This window comes from Nomascus leucogenys, chromosome 19, assembly GCF_006542625.1.
Source record: "Nomascus leucogenys isolate Asia chromosome 19, Asia_NLE_v1, whole genome shotgun sequence".
Classification (NCBI taxonomy): domain Eukaryota; kingdom Metazoa; phylum Chordata; class Mammalia; order Primates; family Hylobatidae; genus Nomascus; species Nomascus leucogenys.
The window spans coordinates 8848501-8873909 of NC_044399.1; the positions used below are offsets into that span (position 1 = coordinate 8848501).

Here is a 25409-nt window from a genome sequence, read left to right on the forward strand (position 1 = left end):
ATTCACAATCATTCACCCCCAACTCACATCCACACACACACTCACACCCTCACACACTCACATGTTCTCTCACACACCTACACATACATTCACTCACACACACCCTCACTCGTGCATTCACTCTTATACTCAAGCAGTCACTTACACCCTTACACACCCACTTACACCCCCACAATCACACCCCCACACTCACATCCACACAATCTGTCACATCCACAATCACACTCACCCACACACCCGTACACAATCACATTCACACACTCACATCCACACTCACATCCTCACACAATCACACCCACACACACCCATACACACATTCACACACACTCACATCCACAATTACACCCTGACACCCTCACACACCCATACACAATCACATTCACACACATCCACACTCACACAATCACATCTTCACACAATCACACCCTCACAGTCACTTAACATGCTCCCTCACACACCTACACGATCACTCATACCCACATTCACTCACACATACCCTCATGTGCATTCACTCTTATACTCAAGCACACAGTCACACCCACACACACCCTCATTTAGTTGTACACACTCATTGACACACACTCTTCCTCCCCAACACACACACATTTCTTTTCTCATTCACACCCAGCATTTGCTCGTATGCCTTTGCAGCAGACAGAAGACTCTGCCTTTGTTTCCCCTGCTTGGAGCTTGCTGTGAAGACTGGGGCCTGGGGCCCAGAGCACCAACCCCAGTACAGCCCAGCTTATGGGTGGAGCCGTGATTGAGAGTCAGAAGTGGGGGTTTCCTTTTATTCCAGGCTTTTGACGTAATTCTGTCATTGACTGTTTTGAAATATTTTTTCTTCACTGCAATGATTGTCTCTTTACAAACTTTATAGCATAACAATATAAGATTGTTAGTGTGAAAAATATACAGACCTAGACTTTTCATTTGTCCTTTATTCATTTGTAAGATGAAATTTTTACAAAGAATGTATGACTGAATAAGGCACAGTACGTGCACCGGCCAGGTTTTAGGTGGAGGTGAATCATTATCAAATGTTTTCTGTAATGTCCTTGCTGTCCTTACTTTAGATTCACAAGGAAGCTGAATAAGAATCTCCTTTTGTTTTTGTTTTTTAGATTCAGAATATGAACAACATAATCTCCTTCCCTTTGGACAGTTTGCTGAAGGGGGACCTGAAAGGAGTGAAAGGGGTATGACATTGACACTGTGACACCGGGGGCAGCTTTTAGACCATTTAATGTAGAGTCACAGTAACTTGGCCTGCCGGGCAGCAGCCACGCCAGTACGTTCTCATTGGGATGACTGGATGGCTCTTTTGTCTCCGCTTCCTCTGATTTGCCATCTTGGGACCACCTTTCAGCCAGAAAGGTGGTGACTTTTGGCCTTTCTGGCCGTCCTGTTGGCACAACAAACTTGGTGAGGGGAGGAGGCTGGGAAAGAAAAAAACTGCTATTTTGGAAACAGTAAAGAGTTTCGGTCTCTCCAGGAAGCAGGGAAACCTATGGGAGAAGTCGTGCTTTCTAGCTGGCACATTGCCCATTTACCACTGGGAAAGGATCCTAGCAAGGTTGTATTTTCCTGCTGGGAAGGTCGCAGTCGTCAGGCACGAGCTGGCTTTGTCTCTCTGTCCTTCAGAGGACGTTGGCTGTTTAGGACATGCCTAGCCACCATAAGCACGCAGGCCAGGAGCTGTTTAAGGGGGCAGCAGACAGGGCTGGAGGGGCGTTTGCTCATGAGCACGCAGGCCAGGAGCTGTTTCGGGGGCAGTTGACAAGCCTAGAGGGGCGTTTGCTCATGAGCACACAGGCCAGGAGCTGTTTAAGGGGGCAGTGGACAAGCCTAGAGGGGCGTTTGCTCATGAGCACGCAGGCCAGGAGCTGTTTTGGGGGCAGTGGACAAGCCTAGAGGGGCGTTTGCTGGGCAGCACGCTGCTCCTGCGCGTCGCCAGCCCTGACAGACTTGCACCACGCAAGGGACATGATTGTGGCTGCCTTCTCGGGAGACTCAAATTCTTTGGATCTGCACATGATTCCTGGGTCCCATCGGGGATGACCGGAAACCCAGTCTGACCCATCTCCAGGACCTCTACAGAGGCCTCTCAGGGTCTCCTTCACAGAGTGTGCCCGGAGAGAGCTGTTCAGACACATTCCCCATCGAGCCTTCAGGGGCTTGGAGAACAGGTCAGCGGAGTTAGCCCAGCTCACGGGCGGGAAGGCATCCCAGGCAGAGGAAAGGCGCTGGTGCGCACGGGGTGCAGGGCTCAGTGCTGCATGTCAGGCTGCCAGGGCGCAGGAGGAGCCAGTTCGTGTAGGGACTTGTATGCTAGGCTGTGGCACTTGGGCCTTACCTGAGGCCATTGAAAAGCCAAGAAGTAGTCAACAACAACAAGATTTCTATCTCCCTGAAGAACCCCTTTGAAGGGAGTATAAATAGGTGGGGACCATTGGATAGAATTTCCAGTGGCTCAGTAGTTTTTGAGGCAGGCTTTACCAGAGTGTATGAAGTCCTGAATTGCACACGGAAGAGCAGTAGGAGACCCCAGGAGGATGTGGCGGCCTTTCTCTTCCTGCCGTTGGGCTTAAAGCAGGGTTAGATGTGATGAGATTCATCTATCAATTAGAGTTCCTTTCTTTTAGAGAGGCATCCTGAAATATTTGCAGATTAAAGGTTGTCTTTCAGGGTTTACTTTCAGATTAGGCCGAGGGCAGGGAGTAGGGCACAGGTGACAAAAGGTGGCCCAGGAGTGTCATAACTGGGTGGCAGCACCTTGCTTTTGTGTGCATTTAGTATATTGTATATTATTTTAAGAGAAAGAAGGGAAATGCCACCGCTAGTCTACTTAAAAGCATGTGCTTTTGGTTCTTTATTTTTCATGGGATTACATACGTCATTTATTGCAGAAATTAATGATCCTTTCAGGGCTAGTACAGGGATAAGTAAGTTTATCTTGCACAGAAGTGAATGATTAGTCTTGCCTAATTTATTACTCTTTGTTTGCAGGATCTGAAAAAGCCTTTTGATAAAGCTTGGAAGGACTATGAAACAAAAATGTGAGTGTTCTCGTTTTTAAAATTACGTATAGGTAATTTGAGATTTCAAATTTAAACCAGCCTCTTATTGCTTAAAGGGATTGTCTAAACCTTAATCGAGAGAAGAATTTTTATCAGCTGTGTTGCTGTGGTTCGTTTTGATGACAGATGTGTTTGGTGATGCTATCTTCTTCTTTTCATCTGTTTTCCCCTGTTCCTTTGTCTAAGATGTCATAGTGGTTATAGGATGTTATTTTCAGGAAAGTTCATTGAGGGAATTTAAGACCAATTTTTCTCAGGAGGTTTTTCTTTCTATTTTTGTTTTTAAACACTTTGTCCATTCCGTTACCATTTTTGATAGCAGGGCAGTTTTCAGACTTCATCTTCCTGCTGATTTGTGAAAACTGCTTAGCTTTGTATCTGTGTTTCTCTGAAATACCAGTTCCCTTGGTTTTAGAAAGAGGGTTCAATACCTGTCTCCTTCAGATTCATCTGCCAAAAAATAACCTGAAGAATGGAGAATTGATTCTTGGATGTGAACTACGGTTTCTACAAGAAGTAGAATTGGTTTCCTGACCCGAAGTCAACCAACAGACAAGACTGTTGGTTGACTTCAGGCAGTTGTAACTTCCCCAATCACAGTTTCTCATCCCTAGAGTAGAGAGAGTCGAGCTACAGGGAATTGATCAAGCAAGTAATTGTGGGGGGAATAATGGCTTCAATTATTTTAAATACTGGAAAGATATGAAATGTGGTGTTTACTTTATAATCTCTATGCCTTGGGTAATGTTGAGTGCTCTGATTGGAAATAGAAACTTTCATATGAAGCTATCTGTTAAAGTAAAAGGTGTTATGAGGAAGTCATTTCAAATCTAAGTACAAATATTTCATTAGATTGTTGTTGTTGTTGTTTTTTAAAAAAAAAACTAGCTCGGGATATATCTTTCCAGTGGTGAAGGATCACAAAGCTCAAGTCAGTGAGCCCCACACCTTTGATTCTCCTTCTATCCATGGGAATCTTACATTTCCATACCCGAGGTTGTTCGGCCCCAAGTTCTGGAGTTTCACTGATGGTGTACATTCATTCAGAAGCACAGGCAGAGTGTTGACTAGAGAACCCTGCGGTCCCTTCAGCCCAGGGAGGCCCCCACCCAGGATCCCTGGTCTGTCAGCATCCTTTATCTGTGTGCCAGTTGTGTGAAATAAATGGGAAGGGACCAGCGGATTCCTGCTTTGCAGAGGGAAAACCAAGAGTCAGTGGTTTCTGCTGGTCAGCCAGTAAGAGTAATTGAGCCAGGCCAGGAAGCAGCTTTCCCACTTCACTCAGCCGCACTTGCTGCCCCTCTCTGTGGCTGATAGGAAATGATGCTGTGTGTGACTAGGCCAAGGGCAGAAAGGGCTTTCTGAAGAAGAGTGCCTGAGAGAGTTGTCTGGTTCTGAAAAGAAAAGGTTTCGAAGAAGGATAACATCAAATTCTGTAAAATCGAGACACACATGGGTAGGATGGGGACAGAATTCCTCACAAAACCCTAGAATTTAGGAGGAGGGAGCAGCACCCTTTAAACTTGAAGTAATTGTAGGATAAATAAAGGAAGTAATTATTAATGTGAGAGATTCATTTATCCCAAGAGGTTTTGTGATATGTAACAACCATAATAGGTTTTAGATGTCTTTAAAATACCAGGGCAATAGTCCCATACCTGATTATTAAGAGAAATGACCAGTGCTGGATGGTCTCTTGCTTGTGAAGGAGTGTCAGGGACACCTTGGAGTTGTATAATTCTAGTCCCAGGGACCCTCCGGTCACACTCCGTCCCAGATGCATAAACTCATTAAACAACAACATCCCTCCCAAAGGGTCTCCTGTGTGTTTATTTTTCACTCATTCACTCCTTCAAATTATTGAGAACCTACACAGTTCAGGACACACAGAGAAATTACATTTCTTGCCTCTTCTTAAACACTGTAGTCCTCCTTGCCCTAATGACAGGGAGCCCTCTGGAAGCCCGAGTAGCCCATTTCATCACTGGATACCTTTGAAAGAACATGCTACTTGGGTCTTCTGGTGTCTACTTGAGGCTCTACAGAAAGAGCTGCTTCCCTTGCCTTCATGGCGGCCCTTTCTGTTTTTTGAGTGCTCCTTTTCTCCAGAATAAAAACTCACGGCTATTTCAAGCCCACCTTAGCAGACATGATTTTGTGGCTCTTTTTTACCCTGGTGGCTCTTCTTTGGATGTGATCATTGGTCAGTTTTTACCCTGAACTGCACACTCGACGTTTAGGTAATACAGGTTAGGCACGAGATGAGTGTAGAAAGGATAATTAAGCCGACAGCATGGAAAGGTGGTTGGTCGTCTTCTACAGTGATGAGCAGTGTTGTAGGTCAAGGCAGAGAGCTGGCCTGGCTTCACTGAGTGAGGAGGTGATGACAGAGACTAGGGAGGAAGTCCAGGAAGAGAAACAGTGGGTAGGGAAGAGTCAGACGGTGCCCTTGGGTTACTAGAGGGGCAGGCAGGCTCTGAATGCTGATGCCAAAGGAACCCTCCAAGCCCTGTGCAGACTTCCCACCTCCTCTGACCCATACCTGACTCAAAGCAGGTGCTTAGGAAATACTTGTTGAGTAAGTGGGAAGACCGATTTGACATCTTCATGAGGACACCCATTTTCCTTTTGAGGGATTTGAGAGGCTGCCTGTGCTGAAACATGTGGTGAGCGTTGGTCTCGCCAGGCTGGGTACTGGGGCAGCTTCAAGGCTGTCCCTTTGAGTTCTGTGCCAACAGGCATCTTGATTTATCCTTGCTTTCACACGTAGAACCAAGATAGAAAAGGAGAAAAAGGAACACGCCAAGCTCCATGGGATGATTCGGACTGAAATAAGCGGAGCGGAAATTGCTGAAGAGATGGAAAAGGAGAGGCGCTTCTTCCAGCTACAGATGTGCGAGGTAAGGCGGTGGTGAAGGCAGGTCCTACAGCCCAGGCTGTGCTGGCTCTGCCCTCACCCGTGAGAGCTTCTCACCGACACCAGTGGCTTCAGAGAAAACGCCACATGCATTATTGGACTCCTTTTGCCCCTGTGTTGACATTTCTTTTACTAGGGAAGTGTTAGCCTCCTGGAGGGTAGAATTAGGTTTCTTTAACACCAGTATTTTCTTAAAAGTAGAGAAAAACCACTAAATGTATAGAATGTTCTTTCTGGCCTCACATACATACTCTTGCTAAAATATTTATTCCTTGGGTGTATTTAAATGAGATCTCTGAGTTCCCTTGTACCAATGGAGTCAGTGGCTGGCTTGTGGGAGGGTGAGAAGTCAGCTGAAAACAACATACAGCGATGACAGACCATGTCCTGTGTCAGTGTCTGTGAGTGGATGGGAAGCCACGTCACCTGTTTGACTTCCTCCTAGACCTCACCTGCTCAGGCAGGGGCACTCATCCAGCCCGAAGCCCCAGGTGGCCTGGGGAGTGCCTCTCAGCTCCACTCCATCCCGCCCGCAGCCTCAGCCCTTCCCTTAGTGAGGGGGAGACAGCAGGATGGACATTCTCAGAGTATTTCTCTGAGACCAGAGACCATGGGCCATGAAGGCCTTTACAACTTTTTTTATTTTTATGCCTTGATTGTCAGGTACGTGTATACAAATGGCACGTGGAAACAGCTGCCACCTCTGCCTGGGGTTGGTTCCTCCTGGCAGCGCCCGCGAAGCTCCCTCGCGCTGGATGGCATTTGTTTCCCTCTCATAGCAGTGCAAACTTAGGTTTCAAATGTACAAAACACATGGGTGTGTTTGTGACAGGCATTGAAGCTGGCATTGGCCAGCTCTTAATTCCCTCTAAGCAATCAACAACAAAGCTGATCCAGAAGGCACTTTCTGATTTTGGAATGTATGTTTGTTAATTGTAGCAGGAGCTTAACCTTTATAAATACGTATATCTTAGAAATGTATTTAAATGAGTTTTTATTCCCAGAGCAGACTCTTAAGTGGTCAGCGGAGGGGAATCAGCCCCAGGAATCAGGGTGGCAGTTGAAAGTTAAGTCCATTTTGTCTAATGTTAGAATATCTACTTATCTTAGTCTGTTTTCTGTTGCTATAACTGAATACCTGAGACTGGGTAATTTATAAAGAAAAGAAATTTCCCAGTTCTGGAGGCTGCCAAGTCCAAGGTTGAGGGGCTGCATCTGGTGAGGACCTTCTTGCTGGTGGGGACTCTGCAGAACCCTAAATCAGTGCAGGACATCACATGGTGGGGGCCTCACAAGAGACAGCCAAACTGGCTTTTTAATAACAGACCCACTCTTCTCATAACTGTCCCACTCCTTCAATAATCCATGAATGGATTAATCCACTCATGAGGGCAAAGCCCTCATGACCCAGTCACCCCCCAAAGGTTCTACCACTCAACACTGCTACATTGGGGACCAAGTTTCCAACAGGTAAACTTTTAGGGGACACATTGAAACCATATCAACACTCCAGCTCTTTTGGTTACTATTTGCACCCTTTTACATTCAACCTGTGTACATCCTTGACTCGGAAGTGTATCACTTATAGGTAATATATGTAGCTGGATCATGTTTTTCTTCTCAGTTTGACAATCTCTGCCTTTCGATTGGATTGTTTAATCCATTAACATTGAATGTTACTATTGATATGATTGGATTTACTTCTGTTCTTTTTTTTTATGTCTGTCTCGTGTCTTTTGCTCCTTGATTCCTCCTTTACTGCCTTGTTTTTCATTGAGAGAATGTTTAGAGATATTCACTAGATGAAAAACAAGCAAATATTTTTAAATATTCACTTGATGAAATGAATTCTCAAAGCCTTTAATTAAACTTAAAGGGTTCTTGTAGATAGGAGAATGGATGTTTTTATACACATTTTTTTGTAAACACATATCATGTATAGTATAAGAGGTTGCATTCTCAAAAGAAAAACACGTGTAATCCCAGCACTTTGGGAGGCCGAGGCAGGCGGATCACAAGGTCAGGAGATCGAGACCATCCTGGCTAACACAGTGAAACCCCGTCTCTACTAAAAATACAAAAACTTAGCCGGGCGAGGTGGCGGGCGCCTGTAGTCCCAGCTACTCAGGAGGCTGAGGCAGGAGAATGGCGTGAACCCCGGGGGGCGGAGCCTGCAGTGAGCCGAGATCGCACCACTGCACTCCAGCCTGGGCGACAGTGAGACTCTGTCTCAAAAAAAAAAAAAAAAAAAGAAAAACACGTATCATGTATAGTACTACCTTCCTGGCCTACCTCATAGAGTGGCAGAGAAATCAGCGAGACAGCATGAGACAGGGACTAGGAAACTGCTGTGTGTTATACAAGCACAAAGTATTGTTGTTGTTTTTTTTCTCAATCCTCCTTCTGTAAGGATATTGTTTCTAATTAAGTACTGTAGTAGCGTTTTACAAACAATTAGGGTGAAATTAAGTAGTAGTGTTTTACAAAGAACGAATTTGGAAAGGGGTGTTTGTGTTCAGGTCATGCTCTTTTTGGTTAGTAAAGTAGAAATCTATTTACCTAAACACCTTAAGACTACTTAAAATGCTCACTGAATTTTGAAATTCAAGTAGTATGTGAAGGTCATAGCCATGACTTGAGGAGTAATTGGTTCCCCACTTGGCTCTGTTGTTGCTTCTTGTGGTATGCACCTTGCACTGGTTACTTCTTCTCTTCTGTGTCCAGGTGAATTGATCCTGTGAACTGACTAAGTCATGTAATTTAATGGAAATACACTGTGTAGATGATGCCTCTAAGTCATAGACTTGAGCCATCTTTTGAGCAGTCCTCAGGTAGTGCTGGGTCCTGGCTCTGCAGAGCTGGCACTTGGAGGGGTCAGGCACTAATGTTTCACAGTTGAGTGAGAGCTGTACTATATGCATGCATAAAAGCAGAGGTGGGCTTATCCAACAGTAAACTCACAGTTTTCACAGGAGAAGACATCTGATGAAGAGTGTAGAAGTTGGCCAGATAGTCATGGGCCATGAAGGCCTTTCTTTCCATGGGTGAGAAAGATCATTTGAAAAACAGTTCCTTGAGAATCCAACTCTGAAGTGAATTAGATTGCCTCCATTGAAATCATGTTAAAAGGCTGGGCAGGGTGGCTCACACCTGCAATCCCAGCACTTTGGGAGGCTGAGGTGGGAGGATTCCTTGAGGTTCAAGACCAGCCTAGGCAACATGGTGAGACCTTGTCTCTACAAAAAACAAAAACAAACAAACATGACTTTAAAAATTATTTGACTGTTTCCTCAAACTGAAGTTCTCAAGCTTTAAGTGCCTGCTGTTGTTTAGGTGTTTAAAATTTTAGTTGTCCGGGATCTAATCCAGAAGAGTGGCTTTCGGGCTTTTATTTTAAAGCTGTGGAGCCCTTTCTTCAAAATTCATTTGATAAAGAAATTCAGTATGTCAAATAGGTAATACAGACCTTCTGTGAGTGGAGAAGGCGTGAGAGATCCTCTGTTGCTGATTGTAAAAATAGTATATACTTTTTAAGAAAATTGGTTAATATAAGAAAATACATATAAAAGGAATTAAAAATTGCCCCCAAATTTTACTTATCCAAAGATAACCACTTTGACATTAAACATCTTTATATGTCGCTATGTATACATTCAAAAAAAATCATACAAGTAGATCTTTCTCTGCTGATGCTTTATCACCTATTTTCACTCTCTAGTATGTTGATGTCCATGTCAGAAATGTCGGGTTTTATTGGCTTAGTGGCTGCACAGTGTTTTCTGTATGGATGCACCGTATGTTCATTTCCCACTCATTAGGTTTGGGCTGCTGCCATTGTTTACTTTTATAAACAAGATAGCAGTATATCTTCTTTTCTGTTCATCTTTGTAAACCTTTCTGGTTATCTTCTTAGAATAAATTCCTGGGAGTAGAATTTCTAGGTCAAAATGTACATACGTTTAAAAATTTGATACATTACCAAATATTTAATATCAAAAAGAAAGAGGGAAAGAATATAGGTAGATGTTACAGGCAGAAGGACAATTTGTAGCTTACAGTTTCACAGCAGCTTTCTCCCTCCTTCTTGGGCTGCAGAGAGACCTCAGCAAGCATCTGAACTTGGGTACCCCTACCCCACCCCTGCCCATCCTCAGCTGTAAAGCTGAGAGCCAGGGCATGAATCAGCAGCTTTTCCAGGGGACATTCCATTTCAGAGATCATCTCCTGACAGCAGAGGGGATGGGGACTCATGAAGTCCTTCTATTTCCTGACACTGGTTTTGTAGCTCCCTGAGGCTTTCTGATGTCTTCGTGGTCACTAATGAATTCTCCAAGTTAAAAATAGCTTTAAGTCATTTCAGTTAAACTTTGTTTTTTTCCAACAATCACATCATTTTACTTGTAAGGGAAATGTCTCAGGACCAGAGACGTGATGCCAAGCATCTCAGCTACAATACGTTAGCAGTTATTGTTCCCAAAGAAAGGGACCTTGGGCAAAAGTATGTTTGAGATGGTTAGAAATCCCATTTATTTGAACCATCCATAGTCTTCCATGCAGCTAGAGTGAAGATTTCTCCTAGCAGGCTAAGATAAGACTGTCTTATTACTAGGAGTTTTTGGCACTTCAATATTTAATTATCTGACCATCAGATAATTCATGTGGCCCCAAAATAAAGAAACGGTTATGGAATCCAGGAGATACTACGTGTCAATCATGCGCTCTACGCATTGTAAAAGATGCCAGAGAAGTAGAAGGAATCATCTCAGTCCTCAGAAGCTCCTTTTAAACTCATATTCTGCTTACTTCTGTGACATTTCCTTTTCATTTTTCAACAGTATCTGCTGAAGGTCAACGAAATCAAGATTAAAAAGGGAGTAGATTTACTTCAGAATCTGATCAAATATTTTCATGCCCAATGCAAGTAAGTTCTTCTCTGTTGTGTTATCTTAAATGTTTCTTCATGTGTGGCAAATTCTGGTAGATCTATAGATAGCTCATAGGAAATAAACACTCACGTAGGAGTCTACAGTAAAGGGAATGAGGTGCTGACTCATGCTACAACACGGGTAAACATTGAGAACACGTTCAGTGAAGGAAGCCAGACACAAGAGGCCATGTACTGTATGATCCCATTTATTTGGAAGGTCAGGAATAGGTACGTCCACAGAGACAGAAAGCAGGTGAGTGATTGCCGCAGCTTGGAGGAAAAAGGAAATGGGAAATGGCTGCTAACGGGTATAGGGTTTCTTTGTGAGATATTGAAAATATTCTGGAAGTGAGTGCTAATGATTGCACAACTTTGTGAATTTACTAAAAATCACTTTAAAAGGATGAATTTTATGGCTTTATGGCTTAGGGATTATATCTTAATTAAAAATAAAAGCATATATACAATATAAAAAATCTGTAGTAATTGCCAAATATATTTATTTTTTTTGCCCTTTTTGTAGAGGGACAAACTAGTTTGACCTATTCCACAACTCTTAGATGTTTGTTAAAAGATAAATGATACGATGTTAATGCAGTGTTTTAAAATAAGAAAACACTTTTATATATTATCCTGTAGAGCCAGTGACTGCGATGAGCAAAGGAAGATGTTAGTAGAGGAGAAGGAGAGAATTCCACGCGCAGGGGCTGCTCAAGTACTCAGCTTTGCCATCTATGTCAGTACTTCAGTCTGACCCACGTCTCTGACCTGGCTTCTGCTCCTCGACCCCCAGTCACTGATAGAGACAGGCCTCTGGCTCCTTCACTGACCCACCCAACACACTTTTATTGAGCACATGCTATATGTCAGGCGCTGGACCAGAGGCGAGAGACACAGTGATGTGCAGTGCTGGCATAGTTCCTGCTCAAAGAGTCAAGTAGGGAAGTTAGACTGAAAGAGACAAATTTCTAATTAGATGCTTACAAAATTGTTTTAAAGTATAGGAATCTAACAAAGAATATAATAGAGGGACCTGATTTAGATAAAGATTTAGGGTAGGGTTTTTTGTTTTTTTTGTTTTTCTATTTCGTTCCCTGATACAGTCTGCAACAGCCAGCACACAGTGCCCGGAACACAGTAGGTACTTGGCTGTTTCTTGAATGAGCTGCAGGCCTCCCTGAGGAGACATGGATCTGAGATCTAAAGTATGAGTAGGAGCCGGCAGATAAGGAGTGGGGGAAGAACATTCCAGGCAGGGTCTAGGTCTTAAGGCAGGAAAAAGGCCAAGGTGACATAAGCTCAGTGAAAAAGGAGAGTGGCGTGAAACGAAACTGCATGGAAAAGCCTTAGGGATGTGGATGGCCCCAGACGTCTTGCAAAAGTTTTTAGATTTTATCCCAAATATGTTGGGAAGCTCTTGAAGAGATTGAAGCAGAGGATCATTTGTATGTGCTCCTGTGATATGCCAGGCGCTATTAGGGGTTTTGGTGATGCAGTAAGGAGGAAAACAAAGTTCTTGCCTTCACAGACCCTGGAGTCTCATGGGGGAGGCAAGTAGGAAACACGAGCCAATGTTTAACTGAGTTTATGAAAAGGCAAAACAGTGATGGGGAGAGAGACAGTGGTGTTGGTTAGAAGCAGCTTCAGGAAGCTTCTCGGCTGTAACAAGATTACTCTGCATGTTGTGGAGAAGGAACCAGACAGGACAAGGGTGGATGTGGGCAATTGCTTGGGTACACAGCTTCTATCCCTGTGCAGCCCAGAGATGACGATGGCCCAGCTGGCTTCGTGACAGCGGGAGTGGAAGGTGTGGACTGACAGGAAATCTTTTCCTTGTGGAATTGCAACGCCTGTCTGCTTACCTTCCCAGAGCAGGCTGTGCCACCAGCGACCTCCCTTTGTACACAATTGTTTCTTTTCCTAGAAGGCCTCTTTCCTTTGTTCCCTCCTTGTCTTCTGTTCCTCCTAGGACCCAGCTTATGGATCATTCCTGCTTTGCGATGCTTCTTCATTTTGGAATTCCTTTCCTTCCTTTTGGAATTCCTTTCCTTCCTCCTGTGTTGCTGCCACACCATCTGCTTGTCTCCGTGGTGACATCTTCCTTGTGTCTCTGTGCCGCTGAACTATGCACTCTTAAGGGGCCATGCCATTTATTTGTTTTATATCTACAGTGTGTGGCACATATTTGCAGCAGTGAATTGCGCTGTGGAATTGAACTGAGCTCTGCTTTGGAATTCTTAATACAGCTTTGATGATGTTGCATTTCTAAAGCACTTGAGGTCAGGCAGCAAAGGCGGATGTGCTGAGTGGTTCATCCAAAGTTAAAAGAGAGCTTCAGCCATTTAACCAAAAAAAAAAAAAAATGAAATCATGTCTTTTGCAGCAATAGGGATAGAACTGAAAGTCATTATCTTAAGTGAAACAAGCCAGCCGCAGAAAGACAAATATCGCATGTTCTCACTCTTAAGTGGGTGCTAAAAAAGGCATACCCATGGATGTAGAGAGTAGAGTGACAACGGAGTCTCAGGAGGGTGAGGGGAGTGGGGATGATGAGAAATTATTAATACTTAATAGGTACAATGTATGTTATTCTGGTGATGGATACCCTAAAAGCCCTAAGTTGACCACCAGGCCTATAACAAAACTGCATTTCTACCCCATGAATTTATATTAAAAATTTTAAAAAGAGCTCATCTCTACTTGGTGGAAAAGACCTTGCAATTGTATAGTTTTCAAGATGAATTATTTTATGGAGACTCAAAATTCTTACTTTGTGATGAGCATGCAAATTACTTCTTCAGTTCTTATGTCAGGCAATTTAGGAAGTGGGTCGCTTCCTTGCTGATATTTTATTTTTAAGAAGAAGCTATTCTGGGATTTCCTCCCCCCGCCCCTTTATTTTGCCCAAACCAATCAGTTGGGTAGCAACAGACCACTTGTGGAAAAGTGAAGTAGTTGGCCTTTTATGGACATGAGCTCAGTAACCTTTAAAAATATGAATCTTCCATTACTTCCTTTTTGGATATGAGAGAGAGTGTGTACGCTGCCTGCTCTTCAAATCAGTCAAGCAGCTTTGACTTTCTTAATTCACATTCTGGAGGCTACAACGTGGAGCCGGAGCGACTCAGCTGCAGAGTGAGAAGAGCTCGCAGCCGTGTGTGTTTCCACATGTGGGAGCTCCTCTCATTCCCCCATCACACACGCCCAGTTTCCGCTTCTCGCCCCCAAGGGCACAGCTTTGCCTGGTGGGTGCTGTGCCCTGCTGGGCAGACGCCGGCCTCTGCACACTGCTGTGCTCCGCCAGGGTGAAGATGCCACTGTGTAAACCAGATTCCAGGGCTCAGGTTTGGCTGTTGACCCTTGGAACTACTTAGATATGCGTTATTTTGCTTTTTCTTCATTTTTCTTTTTCACTTTAAGTGTTCTTAAAGAATACTTCATGTTCTTTTATTTTTATTTTATTTAAGGAAGGAATTTTCATCTCTACCTCGTTCCTGGAATATCTTGAAAACTTGTCTTATTAGCCTTTGCTCCTGAACGGTGAAGATCCTGTACTCTGGCGGAATCTAGAAGTAGGGCATTATAACATTATAAAACAAAGACAGCCATGGTTTGGCAAGGCACGGTGGCTCATGCCTGAAATCCCAGCACTTCGGGAGGCCAAGGGGGCGGATCACCTGAGGTCAGGAGTTCGAGACCAGCCTGGCCAACATGGTGAAACCTGGTCTCTACTAAAAATACAAAAATTAGCCGGATGCGGTAGTGCACACCTGTAGTCCTGGCTACTCGGGAGACTGAGGCTGGAGAATCACTTGAACCCAGGAGGCGGAGGTTGCAGTGAGCTGAGATCATGTTGCTGCACCCCAGCCTGGGCGACAGAGCGAGACTCTGTCTCAAAAAAAATACAGCCATCGTTTGAAAGGTGGTGATGAGTGTTGATTTGACTTGTTCTTTGAGCCAATACCTGCTGGAAGCCACTGTGACCAGCTGTTGCTCAGTAAACTTGGAATGCATGGTCAAGATGAGGCTCAGCCCCGGATGCTGCAGAAGCTTGCAGAGGAGGGAAGGGCGGGTGTCACAGGCAGACCCCATCAGCAGACACCGCATTGGAATGTGGTGGCATGAAGGCTGCAGGAGGGGCCCTGGCACGGTGTGTGGGGCCCAAAGAAGAAGGGAGCTGCTCTGCTTGGTGGTTTGATAATTGCCTCTAAGTGGGCGTATTTTAAAGGATAGAAATACACCCCTTCTAGCCTGGTGAGGCAGGCTAGAAAATGTTTAATAGACAACAAAATTTGATTGGGTAATGTTGATGGTAAAAGTTCTGTGAAGCTTGGAAAAGTGTTAATGGGCTCAACTTAAGAAAATGTTCTGGGGCTGTGTAGTTAGGACTGTCATAGGGATAGCAGCCAGCGGAGAAGGAATAGTCTTCCTTTTCTTGAAGTTTCTCCTGACACCAGGGCTGACTGCACTTTGAAGGGGTGTCTGGGTGCCAAGACACGCCTCAAGGAGGGTACGGGAAGGTCAGCACTTTGAAAAATCAGAGGGAGGAAATTTTCCAGGTAGGTGGATGGTGAAGATTGGCTGGGCTATTACAAAGATGAAATCTAAATCTAAATCCAAATTCATATTGTTATTCCAAGTACACCATTCATTGTCATGCTGGAAACAGCGTCCTGACGAGAAGTCATCTGAGCACTTGATTCCACTACAGGGCTCATGCTCACGTGCTCTCGCTCTTGCTCTCGCTCTCTGTCTCACCGTAGGGAGAACTGCCAGGTTGCAAAGGTTCTTGGAGCTGTACACCTGCTCCCTCTTCCTGGGTTGTTTTGCATTTATCACCTGTAATATTTTTCCTACTCCTTATCTTAGATCTTAGAGATCTCTGTCCTCCTACCTATTTCACAAGAATTTGAAGTGATTAAGAAAATAGTTACGTAAAGAAAAACATGTAAATAAAATACAAGAATTAGATGAGTTCAGAAGCATTCTGTATTCAGAAAAAAACCTATTAAAATACAGGAACAAGAGTATAAAATAAAGAATTGTGTGTCTATCTAAAGATGAATGAAAACATTCTAGCATCCTGACCTCTGTGACTCCTAATAAACACCAGTCAGAGTTCATGCCCCACGGCCTGTGTGTCCCTCTCCTTCCTCCTTGGAGCTGCTGCGTCAAACGCCATGCTGCAGTGCTTTCACAGCGCCTTCTGTGTGTGACGCACTTGGTCTGGGAAACACCCACAGAGCTACTGCTGAGTTTAAAAGAAGTAAACATCACTTCACATGACACATGTGAAACCCAGATCACTTTTTAAAGATAGTCTCCTTGGTATCCAATGAACTGGCTAAAGTTGGTGACAGTCTATCCTTCATTAAGTTATTTATTCATTCAATAAATGGCATGTGCATGAAATACACCAAACTTTGCGGGTACTTTGTGCCTCCTAGAACTTCAGATCTAATGAGGGAATTCTATTTTAAACAATCACACTAATGAATACATAATTGCAGTTGCAGCAAGTGTTTTGAAGCAAAATACAAAATGCTCTGAGAAAGTATAAGAAGTCCTCTTATAGGTGAATAACTTGTAGGGGATTATGGAAGGCCTCACTAACTGGGGATGTTTAACCTTAAACTTGAAGAATGAGTGGAAATCAGCCAGGTGAAGCAGACACACCTTAGGAGAAGCATTTAGAGAGAAGAAACAGAATGCAGAGGGCCTGGGGCAGGAGAACTTGGTGGTCGTGGAGGAAGGGAGAAAAGGCCGGAGTGTCTGGAACCGAGTGAATGAAGCGGGGGTGGAATGGTGTGGGTTGAGGCTGGAGCTGCAGGCTGGGGCCGCATCAGGCCTCATTACAAGTTAGAACTTTCTCCTTAGCTCATGGAAATGCCCTTTCTTCCTTCCTCTCAAAAGAGTTACACACAGCACCCTCCAGAGGCAGCGCTGAACACCAGCCCATGGCTGCAGCAGAAAAACTTGTCCAGCCTCTGTTGTATTTTGTGAATCACTTGTTATAGGTGACCTCACAGCATTGAGTTCTCAGCCTTAAAATAAAAAATTCCTCTTGATATTTGATCTCAAGTTCTCCATCCATGGTTTCCTACCCTGCAGATACAGTGTGGCCATCAAAGCTGCTTGGTTCTTTTCTGCATTATTTCTCTCTCTCTCTCTCTTTTTTTTTTTTTTTGAGAGACAGTCTCACTCTGTCGCCAGGCCAGAATGCAGTGGCGTGATCTCGGCTCACTGCAACCTCCACCTCCCGGGTTCAAGCAATTCTTGTGCCTCAGCCTCCCGAGCAGTAGCTTTTTGTATTTTTGTATTTTTTGTATTTTTAGTAGAGTATTTTTAGGGGTTTTGCTACGTTGGTCAGCTGGTCTTGAACTCCTAGTCTCTAGTGATCCTCCCACCTTGGCCTCCCCAAATCCTTCACCCTGGGATTATAGGCATGAGCCACTGCACCCGGCCTCTGCATTCCTTCTCTTTTCCATGTAGCAGTCGCCTGTTGCGGCACATTCTTTAGTGTCTTCCACTTGTGCCCCATGGCCTTTCTGGCTTCAGATGCAGAACCCTCTCCTGTTATAAACTGAAAATCAAGGCCTCATTTTATATGGGTCGAGGAAAATCTCAAATACTTAAGCTTATTCCAATTCCTTTTCTATTCACTCCTGCTAATTTTGAGTGTCATTTTATTCTTGGATTGCCTGATATTTTAAGGTTCTGTTCATACAGTCTTTTCCCCCAGGAGTTACATAATGACTTCAGTCACTTTAAAGAAGTTTTTTAGTCCGTCTGACAAAATTATTTTTTCCTTTGTGAAGTGTCATCTCTGTTTTCTTCTTTTTCCTGCTAGTTTTTTTCAGGATGGACTCAAAGCCGTGGAAAGCCTGAAACCTTCCATTGAAACGCTGTCTACAGATCTTCACACAGTGAGTAGCTTCCCTCCCACCGTGGTTTAAAACCGTCTTAATGCAACAGACATTTTCATCTAAATGTCGCTTCTGTGTAATCCTGTGTTTTCATGCTGTGCCGCCCACGTGGAGTGTGGCGTTCCCACGCCTGTCCTCTGTCTTGGTGGGAGGGAAGGTTTGACCAGCGAGGGAGGCAGTTGTCACACTGTGTGGAAATGGCCCCATGAGCACCAGTGTTTCACTGTACCTCAGTCTTAATTTTCTGATTCATTCTGTTGTGTGTGTGTGTTTTTAAAGATCAAACAGGCCCAGGATGAAGAAAGAAGGCAGTTGATACAGCTTCGAGATATTTTGAAATCCGCATTGCAGGTTGAACAGAAAGAGGTGAGGGGATTTAATTTTGAAAGATTGCAGTTTTCGCCCCATTCTTGGAGGCTTTGGGCCTGAAGAACATGAAGTTCATGTCTTCTAGGAGCTCACAGTTCACTCGGGCTGTGTCAGGCAGCAGTAAAACATTTAATGTATTCTTGCAGTTTTGTTCTATAAAACCATCTTTTAAAATACGTTTATTTCAGGAGGAAGCATTTACTACATGCGTGGCCTTAATGGTGGTGTATAAACCCTGTTCTCTGTCAGTTGCTAGATAAGGGGCTCTCGGTGGCTTCATCACAGAGACCATGTGTCATTTGTGCTATTTATCCTGTACCTGGCCCTCTGTCATTTCCCTACCCTGACATATGTGGACTCTGCCCCTTTGGGCCTAGGCACGTAGCAGATGACCAGCTGGGGCTCTGCCAGCCCTGAGGTTGTGTTCTATAAAATATGAGGCATGAGCTTTTCTTACAGCTGCCTCCATGATAACAGGCAGAAATCCTTAATTCTCTTACTTCCCGTCTTTCTGTAATGACGTCTCTGTGTGCTAACACGTCACCAGGGACAATTTGTGTTGTGGGGACTTGTTTTTAAAAAGCCATTAAAAAGTAAGTTTTAAATATAATTTTACTATATTTTCACTACAACGTGGGTATCATAATGTGAATTTAGTATAAATCCATTTCCTTGTCAATAAAAGGAATGTGTCTAAACGTATACCTAGTGATTTTAGAGAAATTGCTAAACTACTTGACAGAGCATAAAGTTCCCTGTTGGCAGTTTGGTGAGCTCTGTTTTATTGTAAGTTCTTGTACTATAACTGAATATTGTTGTTTTTCTCCCAAATGCATTTACCTTTTGTGACCGAAGTCTAGGAGAGTAAGTAGTTCAGTATTTTAATAAATTGCAGAATTTTGCATGTTTTATTCATGAACATATATATATATAGGTATTCCTTTTATATATTAATGGCTAGTAACATTTTTTATTTTAACCCCTCACCTTTCATTGTTGTAGATTTTATTAAAGGCTGAAGAGTTTGCACAAATATTAGGGAAGTGGACATTTTCTGGGTTTACAGTTTACACTTTTGCTGCTGTTCCTTTGTGATGATGAAGCAGGTCCCTCCCTCGCTCCCTCCTTTTCTCTCCCCTGACTGGCTGAATTCTACACATCTTTCTTTCTTTTTTTTTGAGATTTAGTCTTGCTCTGTCGCCAGGCTGGAGTGCAATGGCATGATCTTGGCTCACTGCAACCTCTGCCTCCCTGGTTCAAGCAATTCTCCTGCCTCAGCCTCCTGAGAAGCTGGGACTACAGGCACACGCCACCACGCCCGGCTAATTTTTTGTATTTTAGTAGAGACGGGGTTTCACCATGTTGGCCAGGATGGTCTCGATCTCCTGACCTAGTGATCCGCCCACCTTGGCCTCCCAAAGTGCTGGGATTACAGGCGTGAGCCAGTGCGCCTGGCCTGAATTCTACACATCTTTCTAGTCCATCTGAAGCCCCACCTCTGGAGCGCTGCCTCTGATCACCCTAGCCCACAGTGATCTGAGTTCACAGAGCACGTCCTGTTTGAAAGCCCCGTTTGAATCACAGCCTATTCCTCTTTTTGAGTGTTGGCTGTGCCTTAAAGTGCACAGATGCCTTTTCTCCAGCCGGACCTCGAGCAGCCTGAGGATGCCACCCTGCCTTCTGAGCCATTCTTCCATTGCACAGTAGTGCCACAGTGCTCATTTAGTAGAATTTTGATAAAGATGGGTCAACTAAGTGAGACATTGGCAGAGTAAGGTTCTATTTAGCGCTAGAAATGACATACAACGTGGTGACTTCCTCCTAGTCTAGAGAATGTAGGCCCTGACGCTTTGATATTCCCAAACATGGGATATAAGCACAAAAAGAAAAAAGAACTTGGCATAAGGAGAAAAGAGTGGCCTAGTGGTAACGAGGAGGAGGTAGTGCGAGGGCGGGAGCCAAAATGCCGTCCAAGGTGGCTGCTCCCCAGCGCGCCGTTGGAAATGATTGAGAACTGCCTTTGTCTGAGAAGGAGGATCCAACCCATGAAGCGAAGCTCAGGTTTAAAATAAGGCAGAGCAGCTGCTGGGGCCAAATGGCCCTCTGGGCACAGTGCAAAGGCTGTGTTTGCTTTGGCTGTGCAGAATTAGGTTTGGGAAAATGGGCTGTTGTGAGAGAGCTGGTTATTTACAGCTTTGCAGGAAAGTAATAACAAATTTACCAGCACAGACCAGAAGTTCTTTATAGTTTGTTGTTTTTTGTTGACCAGCCCATCTGCCCCTGATTGCACAGAGGGATCAAATGAACCTCCTTTACTATTCCTCTTTGGCTGTCTGCCCAGTTGGCTCCTTATCAAGACCTAATTCAACAGTCTCCTAGTTGTGGGCGTGTTGTGTTTTCTGTGTATCATGCTCTGCGTTGCTTTTAGGTGATGGCATTCAGCAAGTTGGACAATCTTTGAACACAGTTGCAAGTAATAAGCAGATGTGAATATGCTAGATTTTCTGTTTTAAAATGATTTTTATTATGGGGTTCCATCTTGTATACCTCAAATTTGCAATAAGAATTGATCATTTGGTCATTATTGTTTAGGCTGTCATTCCCTTTGGTTGGATTTTCTTCTGTGACTTAGACAACTGAAGGTGTTAGAGGATTTTTATTCAGTGTTATAAAAATTCTAACCCTACCTGTGTAATAACAGTTCATAGAAATTAAGTAACGTGCCCCAAAGAAACTGCCTTGGTGGTTGGTAGAAGCCAGTGCTCCTCTTTCTCTTCCTGTAAATCCCAAGCATCAGTTATTGAAGGAATGAAGAGTGGCCATTGCAGTGTGGTAGCTTCGGGCTGCTGTTTCTTTGTGACTCTGCAGCTTTGTTTTAGTGTGGAGCCTGTGCCGTTCTGGTCCTGGTGACCTCACACTTCCCAATCACTGGCCATTCATGTTTTGTTCTTGATATTTTCTGCTCTCTGTAAGGAGAATACTACTCTTTGGTATTTCCATTATTTTTCTTTGTGAAGGTTTTCATACTTGGAGAAAAGTTGAAAAATTGTGCAGTGACCACCCATAGTGCAATATTATACAATGAGGACCGACCTATGTACCATAGTGTTTGATTTTTGGAGAAGATCCTATCTACAGAGTTAAACTCGTTGGCACTGCTCATCTTTGGGTGAGCTCTCTCCCCGTCAGCCTCACCTCCTGCCTTCCCCATCCCACGTCGTCCATCCGATGGCATTCTGCCAGGATGGACCCTGTTGGGGTGCTGGCGGAGTCCCAAAGCCTCATCACTGGTGTGCAGGCTCTCTCTGCTGTTTGATGTGAAGCACCCAGACTTGTGCGCTTCTACGGGGAGGATCAGGCTCTGGGGCACGGTCTCACAGGTCTAGTGCTGAAACCACCATGGTTTTCCACTCTGCAGATCTCAAGTATGGTTGATCTTTCTCTGTGTCTGTGTGTGTCTGTCTCTCTCTGTCTGTCTCTGTCTCTCTCTCTCTTTCTCTTGCTCCCTCTTTTTTGAGCATCCTGTGTAGTAGGATGTGATAGAACAGTTTGTGCCATCCAGGCAGCCAAGGTCCACCACAGCCATAATTTTCTTCTGCCTCTGGGTTCGTGTATCTTACATGCCCAGATCTGGCCTTCATCACAGAGATCTCTGCCAGGGGTCACCTGCCTGCCTCTCCTGCCAAGCTGCTAGGTAGCCTGGCTCTGGCCTCCATGTCAGCCTCAGTGGAGGACGCGTTTGTTGATTCACACATCCAGCTAACCTTTCTTCCACTGTTACTCTAAGCCAGCACTCCACAAACACAACAGAACAAGATGGATCCGGTTATCACCCCTTCAGGGGCTCCTGCTCCAGGGGTGGGGACAGAGAAGCAACTGTGGCACAGTGTGATGAGAGCACTCATGGACATCAGCTCCAGGAGGCAGTGTCTGCCGAGTGCGGGCTGGACAGGTGCCATCAGGGATGACTTCCCAGAGGCTGTGATACCTGGGATGGGGCTTAGAAGGATGATTAGGAGTTAGCAGACCAGGCATGGTGGCTCACAGCTGTAGTCCCAGCACTTTGGGAGGCCAAGGCAGGTGGATTGCTTGAGTCCAGGAGTTCAAGACCATCCTGGCCAACATAGTGAGATTCCATCTCTACAAAAAGTCAAAAAATTGGCCAGTTGTGGTGACATGCACCTGTAGTCCCAGCTACTCAGGAGGCTGAGGTGAGAGGACCCCTTGAGCCTGGGAGGTGGAGGTTGCAGTGAGCCAAGATCGCACCACTGCACTCCAGCCTGGGCAACAGAGCACGACCCCGTCTCCAAAACAAAAACAAAAAACTGAGGATTGCTGGAGTTAGCAGAGTCCCAGCAGGTGGGGCTGGTGGAGAGGACAGCTTCTAACTAGGATGGGGTTGCTAGGGTAGCTGTCTAACAGAGCAGAAGAGCATGGATCTTGGCATTTGAATCCTGGGTCTCCCACTTCCTACCCTGCCCTGTCCTGGACCTCTCCATCTCGTGGTCTCCCCGTCCATCAAATAGGAATAACACAGCCAACCTCAGAGTTTTCAGGAGATCTAAGAGATCATTTCTGTAGAGCACTTACCATATTATCTTAATAATAAAATTATTTATTAATAATCTTAATAAATAATAAATTATCTTAATAGTTCATTCAACAAATACTGAGCCCCTAGGTGGTAAAGATACCATAGTGACCAAATTCCCTTCCCTCATGGTGTCGCGCTCTTAGAGGTTCAACAGGAATGGATGCTGCTGCTGTTGTGTGTGACATATCCCTTAGCCTCCTTGTTGGTCCATCCTCTGGCCCCATGTCTTCATGGCTCTTGCCCCTCTTCCCTCCTCCCTATCTGACTCAAGGTGCTGTCATACCCAGCTCTAGGCTCCTCCCCTTACTCGTGACCCAGGCCTTCCAGCCTCACCTGCCTCTCACCCACCTCTCTGTGTCCAGCCTGCATCACATTCCATGGTCCCCTCACTCTAGGGGAGGAGGGACCTGCTCCTGTCCATTGCAGGGCATTTCCTGTTTACCTCACTTTTCAGGCCTCACTTTACAAGTGTGGCCAACGATCCTTACAAGCCACTTTACAGGGTAGGCAGTGTTTGCCCATGTCTGCAACTTTTTGTTTGTTTGTTTGAGACAGAGTCTCCCTCTGTCATCTAGGCTGGAGTGCAGTGGTGCGATCTTGGCTCATTGTAACCTCTGTCTCCCAGGTTCAAGCAATTCATCTGCCTCAGCCTCCCAATTAGCTGGGATTACAGGCACGCACCACCACGCCCGGCTAATTTTTGTAGTTTTAGTAGAGATGGGGTTTCACCATGTTGGCCAGGCTAGTCTCGAACTCCTCACCTCGTGATCTGCCCGCCTCAGCCTCCCAAAGTGCTGGGGTTACAGGCGTGAGCCACTGCGCCCGGCCAGCCATGTCGGCAACTTTATTCTGTGAGAGACTGAGGATAAGTGCCCTTGCTGGGCTCACACAGTGGCATCAGAGCCAGGATTTGACCCTGATCTATTCCACGTCAAACTGGTTCTCTGGAGTCTTTTAAGAGTTCCCCTTAAATAATGGAGAATAGGTGGTAATGATATTTGAAAGCACTGTTCTTAGACCACGACTCAGTGCTTGGCTCTGCAAGGCCTCCAGCTCCCAGTTGCGCCCATGTGGGTGGACACACCTGTCGTATCTTCAGAAGATGGGGAATGAATTGGACATCACAGCCCTCCTGGGCAGAGAAATTTTAAGCTTCCAGAAATGACTCCTCGACAAGCTTGTCAATCACAGGAATTGTCTGGACACTGACTTTCTGAGAAGTGGGCAAAATGTCAGTTTTTGAGCTATCCTAGAGTCTTAGACAGCCCAAGGATTCTACTGGTCATCTGGGCAGATTCTATGTTGGCCAGACCCAATGGCTAACACTTCATGGGCCACAGAAAAGTTAAGATCAAGGATGATGCCTGAGCTCTGAGGACTTGTCTGGGTGTCACAGGACAGAGGATGTTGGACACTGGTAGAATTTCATGAAAGCCTTTTGAAGTTCCACCAAGCGCCCACTTACCCTGCATACTCAGGCACACAAACAGTCCCTGCACGTTGAGGCTTTTTCAGTCGAGTTTAGGTTGTCTTCGTCTCTCTTAGGAAAGTGAAGAGTACATTGGAGTCTCCAGGAATTGGGGCAACATGGACCGCCCTGGCCTCTCTTACTTCTTATGTTATTCTTCTCTCCAGAAGGAGAGATTCTTTTCCCTTGAATAGTATTCTAAAAATCAAAACCTTGGTCATGTGAAAGGGCCAGTTTTCTCTGTCAGGCCTTCACCTGGTCAGGCGTTTTGTACAGGCTAACAAAGGCTATTGTTACTGGGTCGCCTGGGAGTCACCTAGAGGATGCTGAAGTAATTCGCACTAAAACAGTTTCAATTTTATGTTAAACAGATTATATTCCTGTTTTTTACAAATTCAGATTTGCCTGCATGCTTTAATTGGTCTAAAGAAAAGAATAAAACAGGGTGATTTCTTTGTCACCTTCTGGCATAGGGTCTGATTCTGTTGAGAAGAATGTCCCTTATCCTGTTCGTGAGACCTGAAAATCGCTCTGATTAATATGTGTGGCACGAACAGTGTTAGCGGTGTTGTCACATGATTTCACCACTTTGTGCAGGGCTTTTTTTCTCCCCAAATCAATAGACGTATTTCTTGGTTGTGCAGTCGAGTCTCCTGACAGGTTTATTTTTAGTCTTTCACAGAGACGCTGTACAGGTGAGCAGTATTTCTCCACATTCCTTCCACAGTGTTGTTCTCAGCAATGTTGAAAGCTGGATTTGCTCTAAATTTTGGTGCCGATGTTCCGCCCTTCTGAGAAAATGTGGAAGCTAGGACCATCCTCATCCCATGAATGTGCGTGTGCCCTAGTTTATCCAGAGGCTTGAGTGCTGTGTGAACTTTCTGTGGAAATGAGTTCGTTTCTCCCCTCCTGGGCTCTGCTTGTTTCAGGGTTGGTTGTCAGTTCAGTAATGGAGAGGGCCTCAGCACGTTACTGATTGCTCACGTGGAGTTTTTTGGTTTTTCTTTTTTGGCAGAGTTTAAAAAATCAGTGCTAGACACTCATGTGCATGGGTTGGAAGACTTATTGTGAAGATAACAGTACTCCCCTAATTGATCTACACATTCAGTGCAGTCCCCTCCAGAAATC

At 44.8% G+C, this 25409-nt stretch overlaps 1 protein-coding gene across 2 annotated transcripts in view; it reads left to right on the forward strand.

Moving 5' to 3' along the window:
- Positions 1-25409, forward strand: part of ASAP2 (ArfGAP with SH3 domain, ankyrin repeat and PH domain 2) — a 199725-nt gene that overhangs the window by 109500 nt on the left and 64816 nt on the right. The window contains exons 4-10 of one of the 2 annotated variants that reach the window (XM_030799578.1): positions 1125-1199; positions 3010-3059; positions 5851-5980; positions 10833-10918; positions 17775-17850; positions 18130-18216; positions 19075-19083. In XM_030799578.1, coding sequence (XP_030655438.1) covers positions 1125-1199; positions 3010-3059; positions 5851-5980; positions 10833-10918; positions 17775-17850; positions 18130-18216; positions 19075-19083 — 513 coding nt within the window. The remainder of the gene's footprint in view (positions 1-1124; positions 1200-3009; positions 3060-5850; positions 5981-10832; positions 10919-17774; positions 17851-18129; positions 18217-19074; positions 19084-25409) is intronic. The other variant, XM_030799579.1, reaches the window with a different exon arrangement.